The sequence below is a fragment of the Sphaerodactylus townsendi genome, linkage group LG10 (assembly GCF_021028975.2).
Source record: "Sphaerodactylus townsendi isolate TG3544 linkage group LG10, MPM_Stown_v2.3, whole genome shotgun sequence".
NCBI lineage: Eukaryota > Metazoa > Chordata > Lepidosauria > Squamata > Sphaerodactylidae > Sphaerodactylus > Sphaerodactylus townsendi.
The window spans coordinates 48,706,430-48,725,325 of record NC_059434.1 but is presented as its reverse complement, the minus strand read 5'-3'; the positions used below and the strand labels follow the sequence as shown (position 1 = coordinate 48,725,325).

The window sequence follows — 18,896 nt, the reverse complement described above, 5'->3', positions numbered from 1 at the left end:
ATATATGAGTGTTTTTTTAATAGAAAGTACATGTGCCTCCAAGTTCACAGTTCCATTTTTTATTTGTTTTGGAGAAGGTATGTGTTTAACAGGGTTGCTGGAGCCCTTCATTTCCTAAAATGGCTTTTGGAAAAAGCTAGTCTGTTTTGTTTCCCAAAATCTGTTATTTGAGGAAATATATTCTAAACACAGGCTTCTATTTTACTCTCATTCTACATTTGTTTACTCCTCTTAGCAATTACAGCTTTAGACGAGAGCCTTGCTCCAAACCTGGCACCCACACACCCAGCCATCTATACCCAAGACAGGAGGTGAGATTTCACATTCCCAACTGCAATGCACGAAATGAAAAATGCAACCCTGTAGGATGACGGGGGTGGGGTTGGGAGTCATCTGATGCTTTAGATCTGGATGTTCATAGAAGAATTGATTTTTATCCAGTCCCAATGTATGAGTCCTGTGTTGGAATGGCTAAGGGGCTTAGGAATTGGGCTGATAATGGCTTTAAAAAAAATTCTTTATAGTTTTGTTCAGTAGAAGGAGAAGTCAAATGGATTTAATAACTGTATCCATAGACTGAGAACTATCTTCATTACTGGCCTTTATACATAGAGGAAGCAAAAGCCAAACTTGCAGAAAACTTCAGAGAAAAATTATTCAAATAAATAAACCTCTGCATTTATGGTATTAGTCTTCAGATTTCCCAATGTGTTGTGGTTTCTAGATAAAGATGAAGTTTAACAGATCAAAGTCAAAATAATTGAAACAACCCTTCCTTAATATTTCGTTGAATTCTGGGTATCCTTTGATTTGAGTTGCTAACAGCCAGATGAGCTGCTGATGTAGAGCAACTGTTTTAAAATGGCCAAACTGACAAATTTCGCCATAGATAGAAAAATGTCAGTGATGAAGATGAAAGTACAGTATCTTCATATAGAATTCTGGCACCACGGATTTTCATGAATACCAGTTGGCAGGGTTTGGTTTGCCATCATCCTTTGATTCTGCTCTACTAAGAGAAAGGGCAAAAGTGAGTGTGAGAGGTTAACCCTCAAGAGGGCACCCAGAAAAATCTGTCTCTAATTACCTTTGAAAATCAACAACACTCCTTTCTATTTTTATTTTGCTTGGACCAGATTTGAGCATAAAGGGAACAGATAAATAGAACAGCCTTCACTGGATTTTTGAAGCATTCATGTTTGTATTTTAAAATAACTGTTTGTAACTTAAGGAAGATTGTTTTTATACTTTGTTCTTGGTATTCAATCTACTTTAGTGAGACTGTAGTGAAGGAATATGGCAAAAAACAACAACCCTTTATACAGTTCATGCTCCAGTGATCGAAACAGTTCAGTTAATACTTGCAGTCTTTCTTCACACTAAGAATGGGATTTTCTGCTAGAGTCACTGATGTAATCCAGAATAGGAATAAGACAGATCAGGTGGTAACTTCCCCCTTTCCATTATTAAGAATTCAAGATTTATATTTACATTTATTTTAATATTGAGGGGTCTGAATTTGTTTAGATGTTTTCTCCTTCCTTTTTTTCTTCTTCTACTGTAGTTACTTATGTAGAATGATGTACAACTAGCTCCACAGTGTGCCAAAGAAAGATCCTCTTTCTTTGCTGTACGAATACAAAGGATGGGGGAGGCCCACGCCTACCTTCTCTTCCCTAATACAAATCCTGGATGAATCTCTCTTTTTTCCTTTCCTTTTTATAGCTTCAATCTTGTGTTCACTTAGTAAGTGCCATTCGTTTCAGTCGTTTTACTTTCAAGTATAAATATGGATAACATCGTAACACACATTGAATTTTCATTACACAACCACTTGGTAGTTTTTTGTCTTTTCTTGAAGAGGATGAGTAGACTGTGAAGAAAACTAACATGATTAAAACTGGATTTGAGCACTGACAGAGTTCCTGTAGGTATTAAGTATTAGCAGTAACAGCTGTTGCGTTCCCCATTTGTGGAGAAAGCAAAGAATTTTTTGCTTTAAAGGATGTTTGCTTGACAGGCTGAAGGAGAAAATTGTTGGGAGCCAGAGAGAACATGTGTCCCAAGGTAAGTGACTGGCAGTGTCACAGACTGAAACTTCAAATGTACCTCTGATGTCTGATAGTTAAGGAAAGTTGGTAATTTTTTTTGCTATCAAGTTGCAGCCAACCTGTGACAACCCCATAGGGATAACAAGGCAAGCGACATCCAGAGATGACTGGCCATTGCCTGCCTCAGGGTAACCACTTTGTGGTCTCCCATCCAAATATTGACTGGGGCTGGCCCTGCTTAGCTTATGATGTCTAGTGACATTGGGCTAGCCTAGGCTATTTAGGACAGGGTAGAGATTGTACAAGCTCAGACAAAACTGAAAAATTCAGGAGACATCATAATGCATATCAGAAGTAAGACAGCTTATTAGCAAAGCAGTTATCTTCCAGGGGAAGCTATTTCTAGCAAGGGTTATCTTGTCAGGTAGATGTCTCCATTATTAGAACCCTTAGGTAAGTTGAAGAGGTGACTACCTCACATTGCCTGTTCTTGTCAGTGCATAAATAATTTGGGCAATAAGGCTCTACAAAACCAATTCTTTACCTATATGTTCTCTGCTTAAAGTTATCTTCATATTTAGTGGCATTCAAAGGAGACGATTTGGAGGCAACAGTAAAGCATATATGTGATGGTGAGTAACAGTGCGTAAGGGGAAAAAAGTTTTAAAAGGATTACAAAATGGTGACATAACACAATACTAGATTTAAATGGTTTGAGTAGTGAATAGTAGTGAATGCTGAACCGTTAAAGATGCATGTAAGATGTTTTCTTTTTTAATACCAAACCAGCACCAGCATAGTTGGGAGTAGGTTTTATATTACTGCTTGGCAATGTTGTCAGAAGCACCAGACAATATTTAGAAATGTGACATTTGACTTCTCCAATGGTTGTGCTACCTTCTCTTCCAACAATTCAATGTCATAGTTTGGATGCTCAGAAAAAAAGATGGAATTCCCTGCAACTGATACTCCAGCACTGCTAGTATTGTGTGCACAAAAATGTGACAAACATTGATTGAAAAAGATCCTGTGTGTTTTGCTTCTCTGTTGCCAGCTCACTTCCTGCAGCATAGCCATAGTGCTGAGGAGCGCAGGCACTGCTGGGCTGCCACGAGCCAAAAGTGTATTGGCAGGCCAGTTCAGGTCACAACCCTGCCAGGATTGCTTTTTTAAACACTCCAGAATAAGTCAAAGCCGGCTTTGTTTTCAAGATGTTTTATTTTGTGGTTTAACCAGGGCAGAGCTCCATAGATGACTAAACATCCTTTTTAGCAGTCCAAAGTTTTTAAAGGCCCCAGCTTCAACTAAGTCTGGAATTCAGAAGTGTCACTAGCATAACTTCACACTGGCTGCATTTTCATAGAGGTGGCTACTGTGATTTCAGTCTAATGCCTTTTTTTCCTGATAGGCAGAAGATGAGGTGAAGGCCCAGGCCCTTTTTGTTGTATGGGCATTTACAGTCCTGTGCTTGGTTTCTTACACTGCTGCATTCTCCCATGGTGCCAGCCTTTCAGCATGTACTGACATGAGACCCAAACACATCAGAGCTCATCTTCAGAATCCACACAATAATTATATTACCCTTCACACCAATATGTCTGTCTTCTTTCCAGGTGACAAAATACCAGGTAAGGAGCAGCAGCTATCTGCATTATTCACGGAAGCTTCTCTAGGTTTACTGCAAGGGCATATGTGTGTGTGTTTAATGCTTTCTGCTCACCATATTGAGGTGAGTTTCTTATATGCTTTCTGCTGTTGTGGGCCGGCTGCATTTGCCAAAGTTCCACTTGCTTCCCAACAGCCAGACAGAGCAAATTGAATAGAAGGAGGCATAAAAGGTGGTAGGCGGATGTAACAGCAAGAGGAACTTTGCACCATTAATTGAAATGATTGGATCAGCTTTCCAGATGCTTGTGTGAGCTATTCCTCACAATGATGGGCACTTGCAAAGTGATGTTGCAAGGCTATAAGTACTAAGAAGGAAACATTTGCATATGCAAGGAGCATGGTAGTTCTAGAGTGCTTGTACTTGTGGGCGTAATCCCATAAGAGTCAATAAGCCTCCTCCTCAAGGACCATCAGTATCTTCTGTCTCCTATAGCAATCAATACCCATCTCACAGGAGCAAAAGACTAGTCCAGTGATAGCCTAAGCACAGCTGCACTCCTGTAAGCCAATGGAGTACACGTAGAATCAGGCTCAGTGGCACTATTAGGGGCCCTGTTTGTTATAGGGTTTAAGAATGAGACAAGATCTGCATTCCTACAGGGGCCAAAGGATTTTGTGCATTTTGCTACGCTTTAATCAATTAATGATTTTTAATGTCAAAACTGCAGGTCATAAGGAAAAACAATGACCACAGAGTTGAATAAAATCCCAGTGTGGTGACTGTGGCACTATGGTGCCCGCTGACACCTTTTCTGGTGCCTGACAAATGTTTTTAGGAAGTAGGTGGGACCAGGTATGGCTTTTGCCCAGCAAGGCTTCTGATCTACTATTGGAGATTTGATTGGCTGTGTAGATTAATATGGCTGCTTCCACAACACAAGAATCTGCAATGTGAAGTTAAGCTGTGACAATTATTTTGTGCTTTGTTCTACCTCCTGCAGCAGCCATTTTGTACATACATTTTTTGCTGCACCCACCATGCTGTGTCAGAACTTCAAATGTGTCCACTGGCCCAAAAAGATTGGGAACCCCTGAACACATTTAGTTGGCCAACCAAAGATCACCTCTTTTGCTTCCTGCCCAACAAAGTCTAAGTGTTACAGGGGGATATTAGGGAACAGTGAGTAGGGAGTTTACAGCTGCCCCTTCTCTGTAAACCATGATGATACTGGAGCTATGTTCTGCCACCATTTTGTAAGAGGAACGTCCAGTCTTCCTTGACTGCTGGTGGCTTTTTGAAAAAAAAAGTTGTTATTTGATGTCATATATTGGAGGTTTTCCCTGCTGGCCACCATAATTAATTTCTGTTTTCCACTGGTTGCCAGGCAGCCATATTTGTGGACTCCTGATTGGTTGTGAAAAGTTAATTAACATGAGAGAAGGGTACCAGGAAGTCTCTGGTTGAAATATTGTGTATCTGCCATGAAACTGGTAGCAGGTTGTTTAAAAAGCTACTATCTCAGCCTCAATTTCACATCTGTAATCTGGACATGACAATACTGATTGACCTTGCAGGGTTGTCATATGTATTATTAGAAAAAGGCATGTGAAAATGATTCAACCTCTAAATCAAAGCATATACATGTTAACATTATTATGATTTCTAACCATACCCTCCCCTGCCAACACCAAAGCTCTCATCAGATAAACAGACACATTCCCTGAATGTTAGGGAAGACTTTTCATATTTTAATGTTTAACAACACTTGATTCTATAAAGGCTCTTGACTTCCATGTGCTTTTTAACTTTTACAAAATGCAGGAGGAGTTGATCATGGATCTCTTGCCATGTTGTCTAGTTTGGTAAGAACCCAGAGAGATATTAATCACCTCCATACTCATCCTAATGATGTCCCTTGCTTAATACAAATGCTAAGATCATATAATTTTTAAAATATAAAAATAAAAAGCAATTCAGTACTAGCCATGTTTTCTATGCTGGAATATAGGTGCAAAATTCCACATTGCAAACAGTAAAGTTGATTTCTTGTGTAACTTCTTCTTTGCCTTCAGTCACAGTGAGAAGCACACGTGATTTCATGGGCTTCATGCTGCAAGCTCGCAGGGTATCGAACGATCAAATTGCTGGCACTTTTGTTTACATTCCTCCTGGCTCCAAACTTCTGGCTTGTTTCGAAGATGGTGATACTGTAACCCACTCTGATAAGTCACTGAAAAGAAACCTCTCCTTTGTGTGGAAGGCACCTGATCAGCCTATTGGAGACATCCGGTTCTTGTAAGAAGCTCTGGCTTGATCTCTTTCTGAGGAGGACTTTTAGTGGATAGCCAAGAGAAGGTGGTTGGCTGGATTTGTGCACTGTTCACTGAGAGACTGAGATGTGGTATAGAGACACCTATAAATGTGCACAAGTTCATTATGAGTATTTTTATTTGCACATTCTGGCCTTTGACTTAGTTTCGCATGTTTGGAAATTAGTTCCTGATTAGCTGAATCTAGAGGTCTATGTCAATGCTAGTTAGCCATGCAGCCAAAAGAAAATCTTCAGAATTTTGCCATTGTATTAACATAAGATTCCCCCCAAAAATTCTCATGTTGGGTGAGTGCGGTTCCAGATTTGGCTGTGCAAATGTACCTTAAGACAAGTGATTTCAATGTGCAACCAGCTACACTTTCCCCAGTATGAGATGTTGCTTCTTGCAACAGCCATAGTTACAAGGCTGATTTGGAAAAGGTGGTAGCATCTTCCTTGACTGCTCCTGGCAAACTTTTGTTTTTTCCAGCAACTTTCATTCTCTTGGTTGAATATAAATAACTAACAACTAACTCAGTAGGGAATAACAGTGATGTTTTTCCCAGCATTGTAGAGCAGTGATGGTGTTGAGGCCAGTGCCTTTTTATGTGGGGCTTTGTTTGTTTGGACACTCTTAATTATTACCGTGTTTCTTTTCTAATTAAGATACCCTAATGCTGTTCTGAATTAGCATTTTTTTCAAAATTAAGCAAAGAGGAGGAAACTTGCTCTCACCTGGATAACCAAAACTAACCTGATCTCATCAGATGTCAGACGCTAAGCAGGGCTGGCCCTGGATTATATATAGATGAGAGACTTTCAAGGAATACCAAGGTTGTTACACTGAGGCGGACAAATGGCAAACCACCTCTGAATGGCTTGCCTTGAAAACTATACAAGAGCACTATAAATCAGCTGTGACTTGACTGCAGAGAGAGAGGGGGGGGGGGGGGGGGGGGGGGGAAGGAAACTGGTGATCTCTGGCCTGGAATGTAAAACATAGATTACATCAAAATACAAAGGGTGGGCAGGACTTCAACCCAGAAAAACCAGTAACCAAGAAGATTACAGAGTAAATACTAATGGGTTACATACAGTAAGAAGAAAACTTTAACCAATACAAATAGTTTTAAAAAAGAATCATTCAAACAAATTTCAATAATAAAGTCTTCCGGTGGTACAATTTGTTTTAAATGCATGTTTATTAAAATTATTTTGGATACAAAATGCAAATTATTTCAAGCCAAAGTCTGAAAAGACTCACAAGCAGGAAGGCTAGTTCATCAACTTGATAATTCCCCTTCATTATTGGAATAGATTAGGAGCATCAAGAAACATTTTTCAGATTGTTGTTCTTCGTGGTCCAACTGTCTCAGTAAGCAGGGGCAGAGTGAGCTGCAGCTCCATGGTGTGTAAAACAATAGATAAGCACGCAGTCAACCATGGCCTGACATTCTCATACCTTCAGCAATTTAGAATGAAACTTCTGTGAGTTGTGCATATTGGTATAGTTGGATAAAATTAAGTCTGAACAAATTATATTGCATCATACAATAAGATAACAGCAAAAATGGACATCGGATGTGTTGTGGAAATATATAGCTCAGATTCATTAAGTAATCTTAGGGAGCAGTTCTAAGTAGGTCTATCCAGAAGTAGGTCTCATGCTATTCAGAGGGACTTACTTCCAGCAAAGTGCCCAGAGAACAGCATTCTTATTCACTCAAAATTAAAATTTAGCAGAAGGCTCATTTAATGCCCGCCCCCTCCCTTTGTTCTTGTTTGTATATTTAACCAAAGTTTTTCAAATGGAGCTATTTTTTGTCAAATGAATTTTTTAAAAGCTGATTAAATTAGAGAGTGGTTTCACAAATGGTGTTTTGATTAGCTCTAACTCTAAGTGACTTTTCTTGCAGTCCTTTCGCTGTGGTTTCAGCTGGTTATTTGTTGTTATTCCAACTGAAAAAGTATTATGGGCTAATCCTTTAATGTCTTTTGCACTAATTCTGTTTGTAGATTTTTAAAAATTCCCTTTGATTTACCAAATGTTCTGATGATTTATTAATGGTACAGAATAACTAAACCCATGCTTCAAATACTTTTTTTGTTTTTTAAAACACAACAGTTTATCAGTAGTCCAATCCTACTTTGTTTACTGGGCAAGGATTGAATCTTCCACAGTGTATCATCAAACGCCAAACAGAACCACTGCTGACCGTAGGGTGACCTTCAGTGCTATAAAGCCAACACTTTTTCAGCAGCCTCCTAATCTAAAAGGAGGATCTATTACAGGTAAAAGCATATTTCTCTTGTAGCTATTTTCCAGCCGGCTTCCATCTTGTCTCACATTTTTGTTATCTTTTATTTGTCACATGACATAAATTAGACAGCTGGCTTCTACATTTCACTAGATCTTCTAACCATTGACTTGGGGGGTAAATGCCATTGATTTCAGAGGACCTGGTCTACAAGTAAACATCCTTAGGATTAGTCTTCAGATTTAATCTATATTCCATTACTCAGTGAATGAGTTGGTGAAGGCTAGGCCCTTGGTTTGTAATTTTTATTTCTGGGTAGCATTAACCTCTACCTTAGACCTGTTTCAGATGGTGAATATGGATCTTCCCTACTTATGCATCTCATCTGCAAAGAAACATAAGAATCTCTAATGACTTTCTCACAGTCCTCATTGTGATCCTTTTTTGAATGTTACAAAGATGGGGAAAATAGAAGGGCAAACCATTCTCACTTCTCCTTCCTCCTGATTCTTGGTAACAATGATGATCAAATTCTTGATTGATTCAGTGACAAGCAACTTGCTCACTATTGAGAACTAAGAGGGGAATGTAATCTCTCAATGTGCTTGTTGCTTGTCAGTGATTTGTGTTGATATTCTGACATGATGTGAAATCTCTCACCCTCATGTTCTATTCACGAGCTCTTAGAGCAGTGGTTCTCAACCTTCCTAATGCTGCGACCCTTTAATACAGTTCCTCATGTTGTGGTGACACCCAATCCTAACATTTAATCCATTTCACAGATGGAGAACACTGATGCAAAGAGTCTTAGGCGACCCCTGTGAAAGGGTCGTTTGACCCCCAAAGGGGTCCCAACCCCCAGGTTGAGAACCACTGTCTTAGAGGCATCCAGCAGACCACTGTCTAGAACAAATAATGCACCATTCTCAGTCTAGGTTTGTGGCCTACTAAAAATATGGTTCAAATATATGGTTGGAAGGCATACGAGGCAGCCAGTTAGCTGAAGTGAAGCAGGTCTGGCTGGTGCCTGGATTCAGTGGCATAGTGCCAAGGGGACGGGGGGGACAATGCACTGGGCACACGCCCCTAAAGGGGTGTGGTGAGGGTGGGATGGGGCAGACAGGGGTGTGGCTGGGACGCAGGGAGCGTTGCGGGGACGCAGGCGCACGTTAATTCCCCCTCGCTCCACCCCTGCCTGGATTAGACGTTTCCTTGAATTCTTGTGCATGCTTCTTGAATTCTATGGCGGGATAAAGGGGAGGGAATATCAGTAAAATAAATGACCATCATTATATGACAGTACCTTATGAGATTATATTAGATATAAAAATAAGTTCAGTCATCTTAAATCTATTTCCACATATTTTTAATATTTTATTTTCAATGTTATGCTTTCTTTAAAAGGTTCTTCTTCCTACACCATCTTAACTCAGTTTGCAAATGTTTCATCTACCAGCATGGCTCAGATTGCAGCAACGCTGATTTTGGAACCAGGTGATGGCAGACAGCAAATGTCTGAGCTCCCTGGCAAGCAAAATCTTCTCTCCGAATCCCTAGCAGACTCTGTCACTTCACATGCCATCAGCCAAAATGGAGAAAGGCAACCCAATGGAAACGGCACAGATGGTGAACTAATGCTGGAGTCCTCCCTTCAGTTTCAAGACCTTGGCTTCATGACACGAGATTATTCCTCTGTGCTCAGCAGATACAACAGGTACTGTGTAGGCATTAGTAGGTACAAAAATTGACAAACATGGGATTTACCAAACATAAGGCTGCCCTCAAAGCTTCTGTTTGCTACACTGTGAGCATGCTTCCCCGCCCTTCTCACCCGCATACAGACACATTATTTTAACTATGTCAGTACCACAGTCAATGATATCAATGGATCAAAACCTTTGCAGCTCAGAAGTTTAGTCATGAAACTTGTCCAAGGTGGGCCCTGAAAGGTTGTTTTTGATGATGCAAGTTCACTAATGTAAAAAACACAATAATATCTCGTCCTCTGAAAGTATTGCACGCAGCCAGTATTCGTGTATCGACTCTTTTTCATTCACATCATGCGCATGTGGCAGTTTGCCTTCGAACTTTAGCATAATATGCTGTCGATGGTTTGTAGGTCCAGAGCTCACCATTTGGATACAGTTTCAAATGACTGCCACGTAGAGGCCATTTTCCACTAAAGAGGCCTCATGTTGTGCGACTTCTTTAGTAAATGAAGTTGTATTTGACTTTGCTAAGGTCATTTTCTGTAATGCATTGTCTCATGAACCCACACAAAAATCTCATTAAGACCAACACACTCACACACACAGGGTTAAAAGTAAGCCTTGGCTTGTATCTCATGGACAACCCCTAGCAGCAGTGTCTTGAACTTCAATGTCTTTTTTAAATGGTGCACATCCATGTACATGCATAAAGATTTGTGAAAACATAATTTATTAATGGAAAATGTGTGTGTTTAAAATTATTAGGCTACTTCCATATAGCCCAAGGGTCTGCAACCTCCGGCTCCAGAGCCACATGCGGCTCTTTCATCCTTGTACTGCAGCTCCCTTTGGCCTCCGGCCTCCGCTGAGGAGCCCACCGGCCATGGAGGCGGAGAAGCTCTTCCTCGGAGCTTTGGTGCCAAGCGGAGAAGACAGGCGGCGGTGGCTCCCGCCCTACAATGGCAGGGGCCAGTCCCTCCCGCCCGAACCCCAGTGGCGGCGGTGGCTGATCCGCTCCGGGCTGTTCACTCCCCCTCCCCCAAGATCCGAATGGTGACTGACAGTTCAAGCCCCACCTCCTATCCACCTTCCTTGCCCTCCATTGGTCCCTAACACACAAGGGTCCACCTACTTTTTAGCCTCTCTATCAGAAACACTGATGTAATTCTCACACCAGTTCTATGGAAACAGAGACATGGTGACATGGAGCTTTCTGGGTAACAAAGGTGTTCATTCGCGTTTTTGCCACTTCCTGGAAAGGGACTTTTTAAATTGGAAGTACAAGTACCAGAATGCACAGAGGAGATAGTGAGGAGAATTAGAAAATAGGGGCAGGGGAATAGATTGAGGGTAAAGCGAGCCAAGTAGAGCTTAGGAGGCATAGGAGGAGTTTATGCCTGTGCCAAAAAGCCCCAGTGGCACATTTTTCCCCAACAGACGAAGGTGGCGATTGAGGCGGAAGGGGGTGGGGCTTTATGCCTGTTAAGGGTTAGTCTGATACGAGTCAAGAAGACTGGTGGAGCTGGCTTGGTCAGGGCCAACTGCAAGGAACGGTGGAAGTGACAGCAGATATGCAGTTGCCACTACTGAGCCATCTGTTATAAAAGGGGCCCCTTTTGCACCGCCTGTTTCGCGCATCTGTAGCACTTCATGGATTTCATAAGCAACACACTATAATTGGTTATACAAAGCATAAAGGTAAAAAAATATATATACAGTGTTATCTTAATTTTAAATGTCAAAAAGTATTTGCGGCTCCAAGTGTTTTCTTTTCCGTGGAAAACAGGTCCAAATGGCTCTTTGGGTGTTAAAGGTTGCCAACCCCTGATATAGCCCAAGGAGGGTGAAATTTGGGAGTCATCTGTCACAACACCTTGATTACATCTAATAGTAAAAAATATAGGCTGACACAAGAGAAGGCATTCCCAGAACAGAGCATGCCAACCTGAACAGAAACCAATGACGTGTTGAGGGAATTCATCTGGTGCTTTGTACAACTGAATGAGTCTTGAGGGAATTTCCAGTGGCAGCCAGGAATGCACCTCTGGGCATGTTAAAAATGTATCTGAATTTATTAGTATGAAGTATAATCAATTTACATTTCCCCATCCCAATACTTTAGGACAGAAAATGCCTCTAGTATTCCCAAGTCATCACTATGTTCAACATGTACAGAAGGCATAGAGGTAAGTGCTGAAGTAGTAGATGCCGTTTGATTGACTTTCAAGAAAGAGCTTTGATAGCACTTAGTGATTTTTCTGCAACATTATGTATTTTGCATATGCTAGAAATTATTTTGAATTGGAACCATGCTAGACTCATACAGCATTGCAGTACTTTATATAGTGTATAAAATAGGCCCACACATGAATCTTATGATTAAAACTAGAAACTCCTATCAAACACAAATTCAGATTAAAATGATTCATAGGCTGTTTTTCCTGCATCTTCTTTATTATGAGGATAATAGTTGTTTTCTGAAAGAATCAAACACACCTTCACTAATGTACTAAAGTCAGTGAGAACTGTGTCATGACAACTCAGCCTGTGTGAGAATGTGCAAGCCTGAAAAGTCAGTTGTGCACTATACTATATGATGAGGAAGTATAGCAGTGCAAACTGCTGAACACCCACAAACAGGCTCATGAACTATTGAATGTGGACGTGGACTTGGGAGAGAAGGCAGCAGGGTAAAGACTAATCTTATCTGATCTCTGTAGCTAAGCAAGATCAATACTTAGAAGGAAGCCCACCAAAGGAAACTCTGGAGAGGAAGGCATTGGTGAACCACCTCTGCTTCTAATTTGCCTTGGAAACCCCTTGCTGGAGTTTCCATGGGTCTGCTGCAACTTGGGAGCATGCGCGCATGCACACACGCACACACGCACACGCACACCCACACTTACACACACACACAAAATATGGATTGGGGCTTGGATCCTAATTATCTTTTTCTCTAAGGTGCTTCTGCCAGCACAGTAACTTTTGCCAGTTCTCTCCTTTTACTGCAGACATGTACTTAACCCTTCCATGCCACTCCTAGAAGTCTACTCAGGGTGGCAGAACTTGAGGGTCCCTGGTAGGCTGCAGTGTGGGAGGTAACAGCGTCTCGTCTCCCAAGTGCTGTTGCATAGCATGGAATCCAGGTCTTCATCACTTCACCTTATGTCATTGAGGTTGCAATCCTAAGAATTCTCTTCTGGAAGCAAGCTCCATTGAAAGGAGACTCATCTCTAAATAGACTTACTTAGCATTGCTCCCTGAGAGAGTGATCCTAAGGATGTGTACTGAGAATATTACTGAGGTCCATTCAATGAGGCAATTGAAAGAGTTAATGTCTTTTAGTAAGCATGGATTACCAACACTGATGTGCTTAATAAGTTGCGACCCAGTGAGCTTAAAAAGTCATCTGAATGCTATGTTTCCACCACTGGCCTGATGCAGGCACAGAAACAATAGAGTACATGGTGATAATCTTCTTTTTGCAGTTCCTGGATTGTATTTCAGACTAAAATGATAAGAGATACCACAGAAGCCACATAGAATATTCAGCAGGGCTCTGAGCATAGAACTGATATATCCTGAACTGCAAAACTGTATTCTGGTCTTGTATGATAAGCAGAACTGTCACTGTCTGCTTTTTAGCCAGAGCATCCTGGTGTGGATCATTTGTCTTCTTCACTTCACCATGTGCTGAGGTTTAAATAAGTGTTGTTCTCACATATCCCAGTTAGAGGGCAGTAGATGCCCTGAAATCCCCCTGCAGTTGCGGAAACTCTGCTTGTGTCTGTGGTCTACTATTCAAACACTTGGATTTTAAATGTGCTTCTGAAGCCCGTTCTTCTTGGGGTTGTTGTAAGCCAGGAAACAACTGGCCGTGACGTATGCTTTGCAAACAGTTATGAGTCTGTTGCAGCAGAAAGAAACAGGAATTGTGTGGCACCTTAAAGGCTCAATAAATTATTCCAACATAAATGTTCATATTAGAGGCATTTTTAAAAGAAACACTCCAACATAAATGCTCTGCCTAGTGAGGAGTCAGTGCATCACCTCTAAAGAAGTGGGCTCTGGTCCCTGAACAACTTATGTCAGAAGAAAATTATGTTAGTCTTTATGATGCCACAAAACTCCTGTGTATGTTCACAGTTGAAAAAGGGCTACTAGTTGAAACTCTACTAGTTGAAAAAGAGGACCATGAAAGAGGACCAAACATGTCTTCCTATTTTTGGCTGGAGAGCAGTCCAGACTGGCATGCTCTTGCTGATGTCTCTACTTTCAGTACTACTAGTGCTCCAAGTACTGCTACTGTCAACGAAGCTTGGAACTGTGCGGAGTACAGAGCAGATAGGGAGGATTCATGTTAAAGGGTAAGACAAGTATGTGGGGCAGAGGACTTCCCCTAACCCAGGGGTCTGCAACCTAAGGTTCTCCAGATGTTTATGGACTACAATTCCCATCAGCCCCTGCCAGCATGGCCAAGTGGCAGGGCTGATGGGAATTGTAGTCCATGAACATCTGGAGAGCTGTAGGTTGCAGACCCCTGCCCTAACCCAAACCTGTTTCTGTTGTGATTGCTGCTATTTACTGGCATTCATTGCCTCAGGGTCTAACAGCCACACTTATCTTTGGCACAATAAGTATAGCATTATTATCCCATGCATGGCATACTGTCCAGACATGGTCTTCCACAGACAATTCACTTTTCCCAGCACTCTATGCACTGGGTTTTGCACCTGGGAAAAAAATCATTCCTCCCCCAGATGGTGAGTCATGGCTAGTATAACTGAAATGAATGGTGATAAACTCCAGTGTCTCTTCCCCATTCCTTTGTGATTCAATGTAAAGGCTGTGCACAGAGGCGTAGCTCCAAGGGGACGGGAAGGTGCGATGCACTGGGCAAGCGCCCCGTGCGAGCGTGGGGAGGGCATTCCAGGGGCGTTCTGGGGTGTGGTGGGGCATTCCGAGGCATGGCAGGTGCATTCTGGGGTGGGACGGGGCGGAGGACTCACCGGTGCACCGGGCGCTTTCACCCCTTGCTACACCCCTGGCTGTGCAGCAATCTGCATCCAGACCTAGCAAGTGGCAAACAGTAGCCAGTGTACCTTTTCTCCTCAACAAGTGCTTTGGAGCTGCAGACAGTTCAATGATCATCTTTTTTAGAGGATAATAACGAATTCCACACTTCCTATCAAAATGGGTTTGATCTAATTATGCATAATCAAAGGAAAATAGTAAATCTTGGACATGATATGTGTGTCTTATTTAAGGTACATTTGATTTCTCTGTTTTTAAGGTGGCTTCTGAATCTTCTAACTGGGGCGTATGGAATTTGGTGCTCCCCATTACAGCTTCACCTCTGATCCAGCTTTGGGACCCTCTGTTGCTTTCAGAAGTAGGAACAACATCAAAATATTTAGGTGGGGAAAAGGACTCTGATGCCTCCAGAAGTTTATCAGCAGCCTCGTGGCAAATGGTGAAAGAAAACCCAGTGACGCAGAAAGGCCCAGCAAACTTTCTGCCCCAGGCAGAACTTACTGCTCATAGCCAGGAGAAAGAAGACCAAGAGGCAGATCCACTCCTGAAGGTAACTAGAACAATAACTAAAGATGGTGCTCCTGGAGATGGAGGGGCAAAGCCTGGCCAACGGCCACAGCTGGTTGCCGCTCAGCTTGGTGTTCTTCTTGGATGTTCTGTTGTCCTTGGGATGGTGCTGGCGATCGGTCTGCGTTGCATCCATTCCCAGTATTGTCACAAGCGAACAGAGGTGTCATTTAGTGAGCCAGAGAACAACGTGATTGCCCTGAGAGAGAGCGGGGAGATGATGCATTTCAGAAAGATACGAGAAAACAGTTTTGTCCTTGTCCAGGCAGAGTACAACTGGATCAATCCAGCCAACAGTGGTAAAAAAGCTGTCATCTAGGCCTCTGCCCATTCACCTTGTTATACATGTGATGAGTTGAGCCTTTGGTGAAAATGAATATGGATTAAGAATACTATATTTGGAGCAATTGCATAATGCCACCTAAGCAAATGCAGTCAAAGTAAGGAAAGCTGAGCATATTTTTATTATGATACAGATACATCTTAAGTAGATTGCAGATGTTATAATATGTAGATGTTTTGAGTTTTGAATCTCATTTAAATATGAACTGACACTTTGTTTAAAATCTTACACTTAATGCAATTAATATTGAATGCCAGCTCATTAAACAGGATTGTTGTAGCCATTACATTTCCTTTGTTGTCGGGAGGTCTGATCAAAAACAGAAACAGAAATCCTTTCCTAGCAATCCACTGTCAGCTCTGATTTAGTCTCCACCAAAAGTTTCTGCTTCTATTCTTCTTTCCAAGCCAACGGAAACCCTCTTCTCACTTTGGAAGTGATGCTGCTGAGCTGCTGTGTGAGATTTCTCAAATCGGAAAAATCGTTTGCCACTTGAACTAACTTTCCTATTTAGGAAAACAAAGAGCAACATACTGGTTAAGAGAATTGATCTGTGGAAGGCAAACGCTGGCTGACTGTATTGTGAATTGATCTCTGGGAAGGGAACAAAGACAAAGCAAATGCCACCTTTGGAGAGAGGAACATAGCTCCTCATCAGGTGTAAATGGAGAGGAAGCCTCTCCTAGCCATTTGCACCTTGATAAACTGGCATGTTTAATTCTGACACACAGTTGACACTTGCTTTGTTTTCTGCTTCGGGTCAGTTAAAATACAGAGATTGGAATAAAAAGGTCTGTTGACAAGTAGAGCTCTGAGGTCATTTAAGGGAAACTCTAACAAGGGTCCTATCAAAACTCCTGCAAGCCTTTTGACATTCTAAACTTCACACAAAAAAATTGTCTGCATACTCAGGTGATGGGTGTGGTAGCTGAAGAAATTCCCAGGTCTGACACTATTTTGAGATTTACATTTGGTGGGATATTTCTGTTTCTTCTTGGAATGAACACAAATTGTACACATTACTATTTCCCAATAGGCAGTTTCCTTTCTTTACCCAGCAATCCCCTGTTTTAGTTCTAGCCAGTCAGTCAGAGAGAGGTGCTAAGAGTAGTTGGAGACCAGAACATTCGTGACGTCCATATTATTATATGGTGGTCCATAGAACACAAGTTAAGTTTAACAGTAATTAGAACTAGAAAAAGACTGAAAGAACTGGAAGGAAGCAAGACACAGTGGACTTTCTTGAAAGCAACCAAGAGAAGATACAGTCTACAGCTTCAAACCTGCTGAAGACAAACAAGTACTCTGATTAGATAGAACCAAGGGAGGAGTTAGGGTCTTGTTTCTCTCAAATAATAAACCCGTTGTAAGAATTGTTGAATCTGGCTTGTGTCTCCCCCACTCTGTCCTAGCCAAGTATAGGGCACCTCAAACAGATTCACTTGGGGGACAGAACAGATGTCCTCCAGTTGGATTGAACTTTTGAAAAAACAACATATGTTTTAAGCTATGCCACTCAAGAATATTTGATAAAATAAAACATTTGAAACATGAAAAAACATGGCAGTACAAATTCTTTTATAACAATACCCTTACATGGTCTATTGGAGGATTGTTTTAAAAGAACTGTACTTAATAGACTCATCAGCCATTCTTGGTGAAGGAAAAAGACAACTTCTCAGAGTTTTCTGGAAGGCTTTCCAAGCAGACCTGCACAAGTGCGTCTAAACTTTCTCCTCTCATTTTGGTTTATTAATAACCTTAACCCTCATCCTCTTTTTTCAAGTGCTGAAATAGAACAGAACTGACATACAGGTTGGAGGTGCTCCATATCCAGTTGGCAAGTTATCTCCACAAATATCTAGGCCAGGTCATGTGTAATTGAAATGTACAGTTTTCTCACTGATCATCAGTACTGACCTGAATTTGCTATGCTTTATGTTCATGCAAATGTTTGGTCTTGAATTTCATGAAGTTCATGACAACACAGAAATGTGAGTGGGGTTCCCCAAAAGGAAACAATCACCTTCATTCCTTTGCAAAACCATTTTCTGCAGGCCAATACTCAGCAGAATGAAAAAATTGCTAGAATATGATTATTAAATCATATTCCAGCAGATTCTGCATTAAATACAGGAGTGAATTTTTCATAAATTATTCTCACCAGCAAAAACTCTGGGCACAGTGATGGTTTCAGCAAAACTGTGGCAAAAAACAAGTTCACTAACAAAACTTGATAAAGTACAATAAACTAATTCCTTTTCATCAGAAGCAAACATTGACAAACTCTTTCAGCATGAAATGATGCAGGTTATAAGTGGAACACTTCTACCAGTGTTCCACAATAGTGCAGCAGAAGTCAATAAAAGCTATAACAGAAAAAATAAAGGATTGCAAAATATTCTTCTTACGTTTGTTATGCTCATTTAACAAAATTATATGAATTTGTCTATTGATTCACAGGAAAAATGATACATTTCTGCAAAAACTCTCACGTAGTCTTTGTTGGGAGACATTTTAAGTTGAATTCTCCACATGTGACTTTGCTGAACAAAACACAAACTTTGCCTAACCCCCAATAGTTGGGATGCTTATTTTTTAAAAGCTGCTTATATTCAATACATTGTTAATGCAATCCCTAATTAACTGAGAAAATAGGTCAACAAGCTGCTAAATATTTAAACAAATATCACATTTCATTAAAAAGTTTGCTAGGATGGCCTAGTAGTTTATGAATAAATTACAAATTCTCATGTCCTCCTGCTCTATTTCTCTGTCTGTTCTCTGTTTAATAATACTGAATTATTACGGTTTAGGAAGCTGGGTGATTTTTGTCTGGTTTGTTCCCATCTTGAGTGCAGAATGTGAAACGTGCAAACCAAAGTTTGGCAAAATCTGGATTGGGCTGATTTGTGCCCAGCTAAATGGAGCTAATTGGCGAGGCTCTTTGAATAATTTGGAAACAGTTGATTTTAGTAAACAGGGAGCAAGATGGCAATGCAGAGATGAGGAAG

General features: G+C 41.1%; 1 protein-coding gene across 3 annotated transcripts; it reads left to right on the top strand.

Moving 5' to 3' along the window:
- The first annotated feature begins 292 nt into the window (after nucleotides 1-292).
- REELD1 (reeler domain containing 1) lies at nucleotides 293-18,283 on the top strand. 3 transcript variants are annotated; one of them, XM_048508686.1, is made up of 8 exons: nucleotides 293-311; nucleotides 2,617-2,683; nucleotides 3,460-3,679; nucleotides 5,733-5,955; nucleotides 8,097-8,263; nucleotides 9,634-9,943; nucleotides 12,061-12,124; nucleotides 15,232-18,283. In XM_048508686.1, the coding sequence occupies exons 2-8, from the start codon at nucleotides 2,681-2,683 to the stop codon at nucleotides 15,856-15,858; spliced, it is 1,614 nt and encodes a 537-aa protein (XP_048364643.1). In that variant the 5' UTR covers nucleotides 293-311; nucleotides 2,617-2,680; the 3' UTR covers nucleotides 15,859-18,283. The 3 variants fall into 3 exon arrangements, with proteins under 3 accessions (XP_048364643.1, XP_048364644.1, XP_048364642.1); XM_048508687.1 differs by lacking the exon at nucleotides 293-311 and having other exon boundaries at nucleotides 2,062-2,683; nucleotides 9,787-9,943; XM_048508685.1 differs by lacking the exon at nucleotides 293-311 and having other exon boundaries at nucleotides 2,062-2,683.
- Nucleotides 18,284-18,896: the final 613 nt, after the last annotated feature.

Coding starts and splice junctions, on each gene's coding strand:
- REELD1 (XM_048508686.1), top strand. Junction 8,264..9,633: donor AAAAGGAGGATCTATTACAG/GTAAAAGCATAT, acceptor TTTCTTTAAAAG/GTTCTTCTTCCTACACCATC. Junction 12,125..15,231: donor CATGTACAGAAGGCATAGAG/GTAAGTGCTGAA, acceptor TCTGTTTTTAAG/GTGGCTTCTGAATCTTCTAA.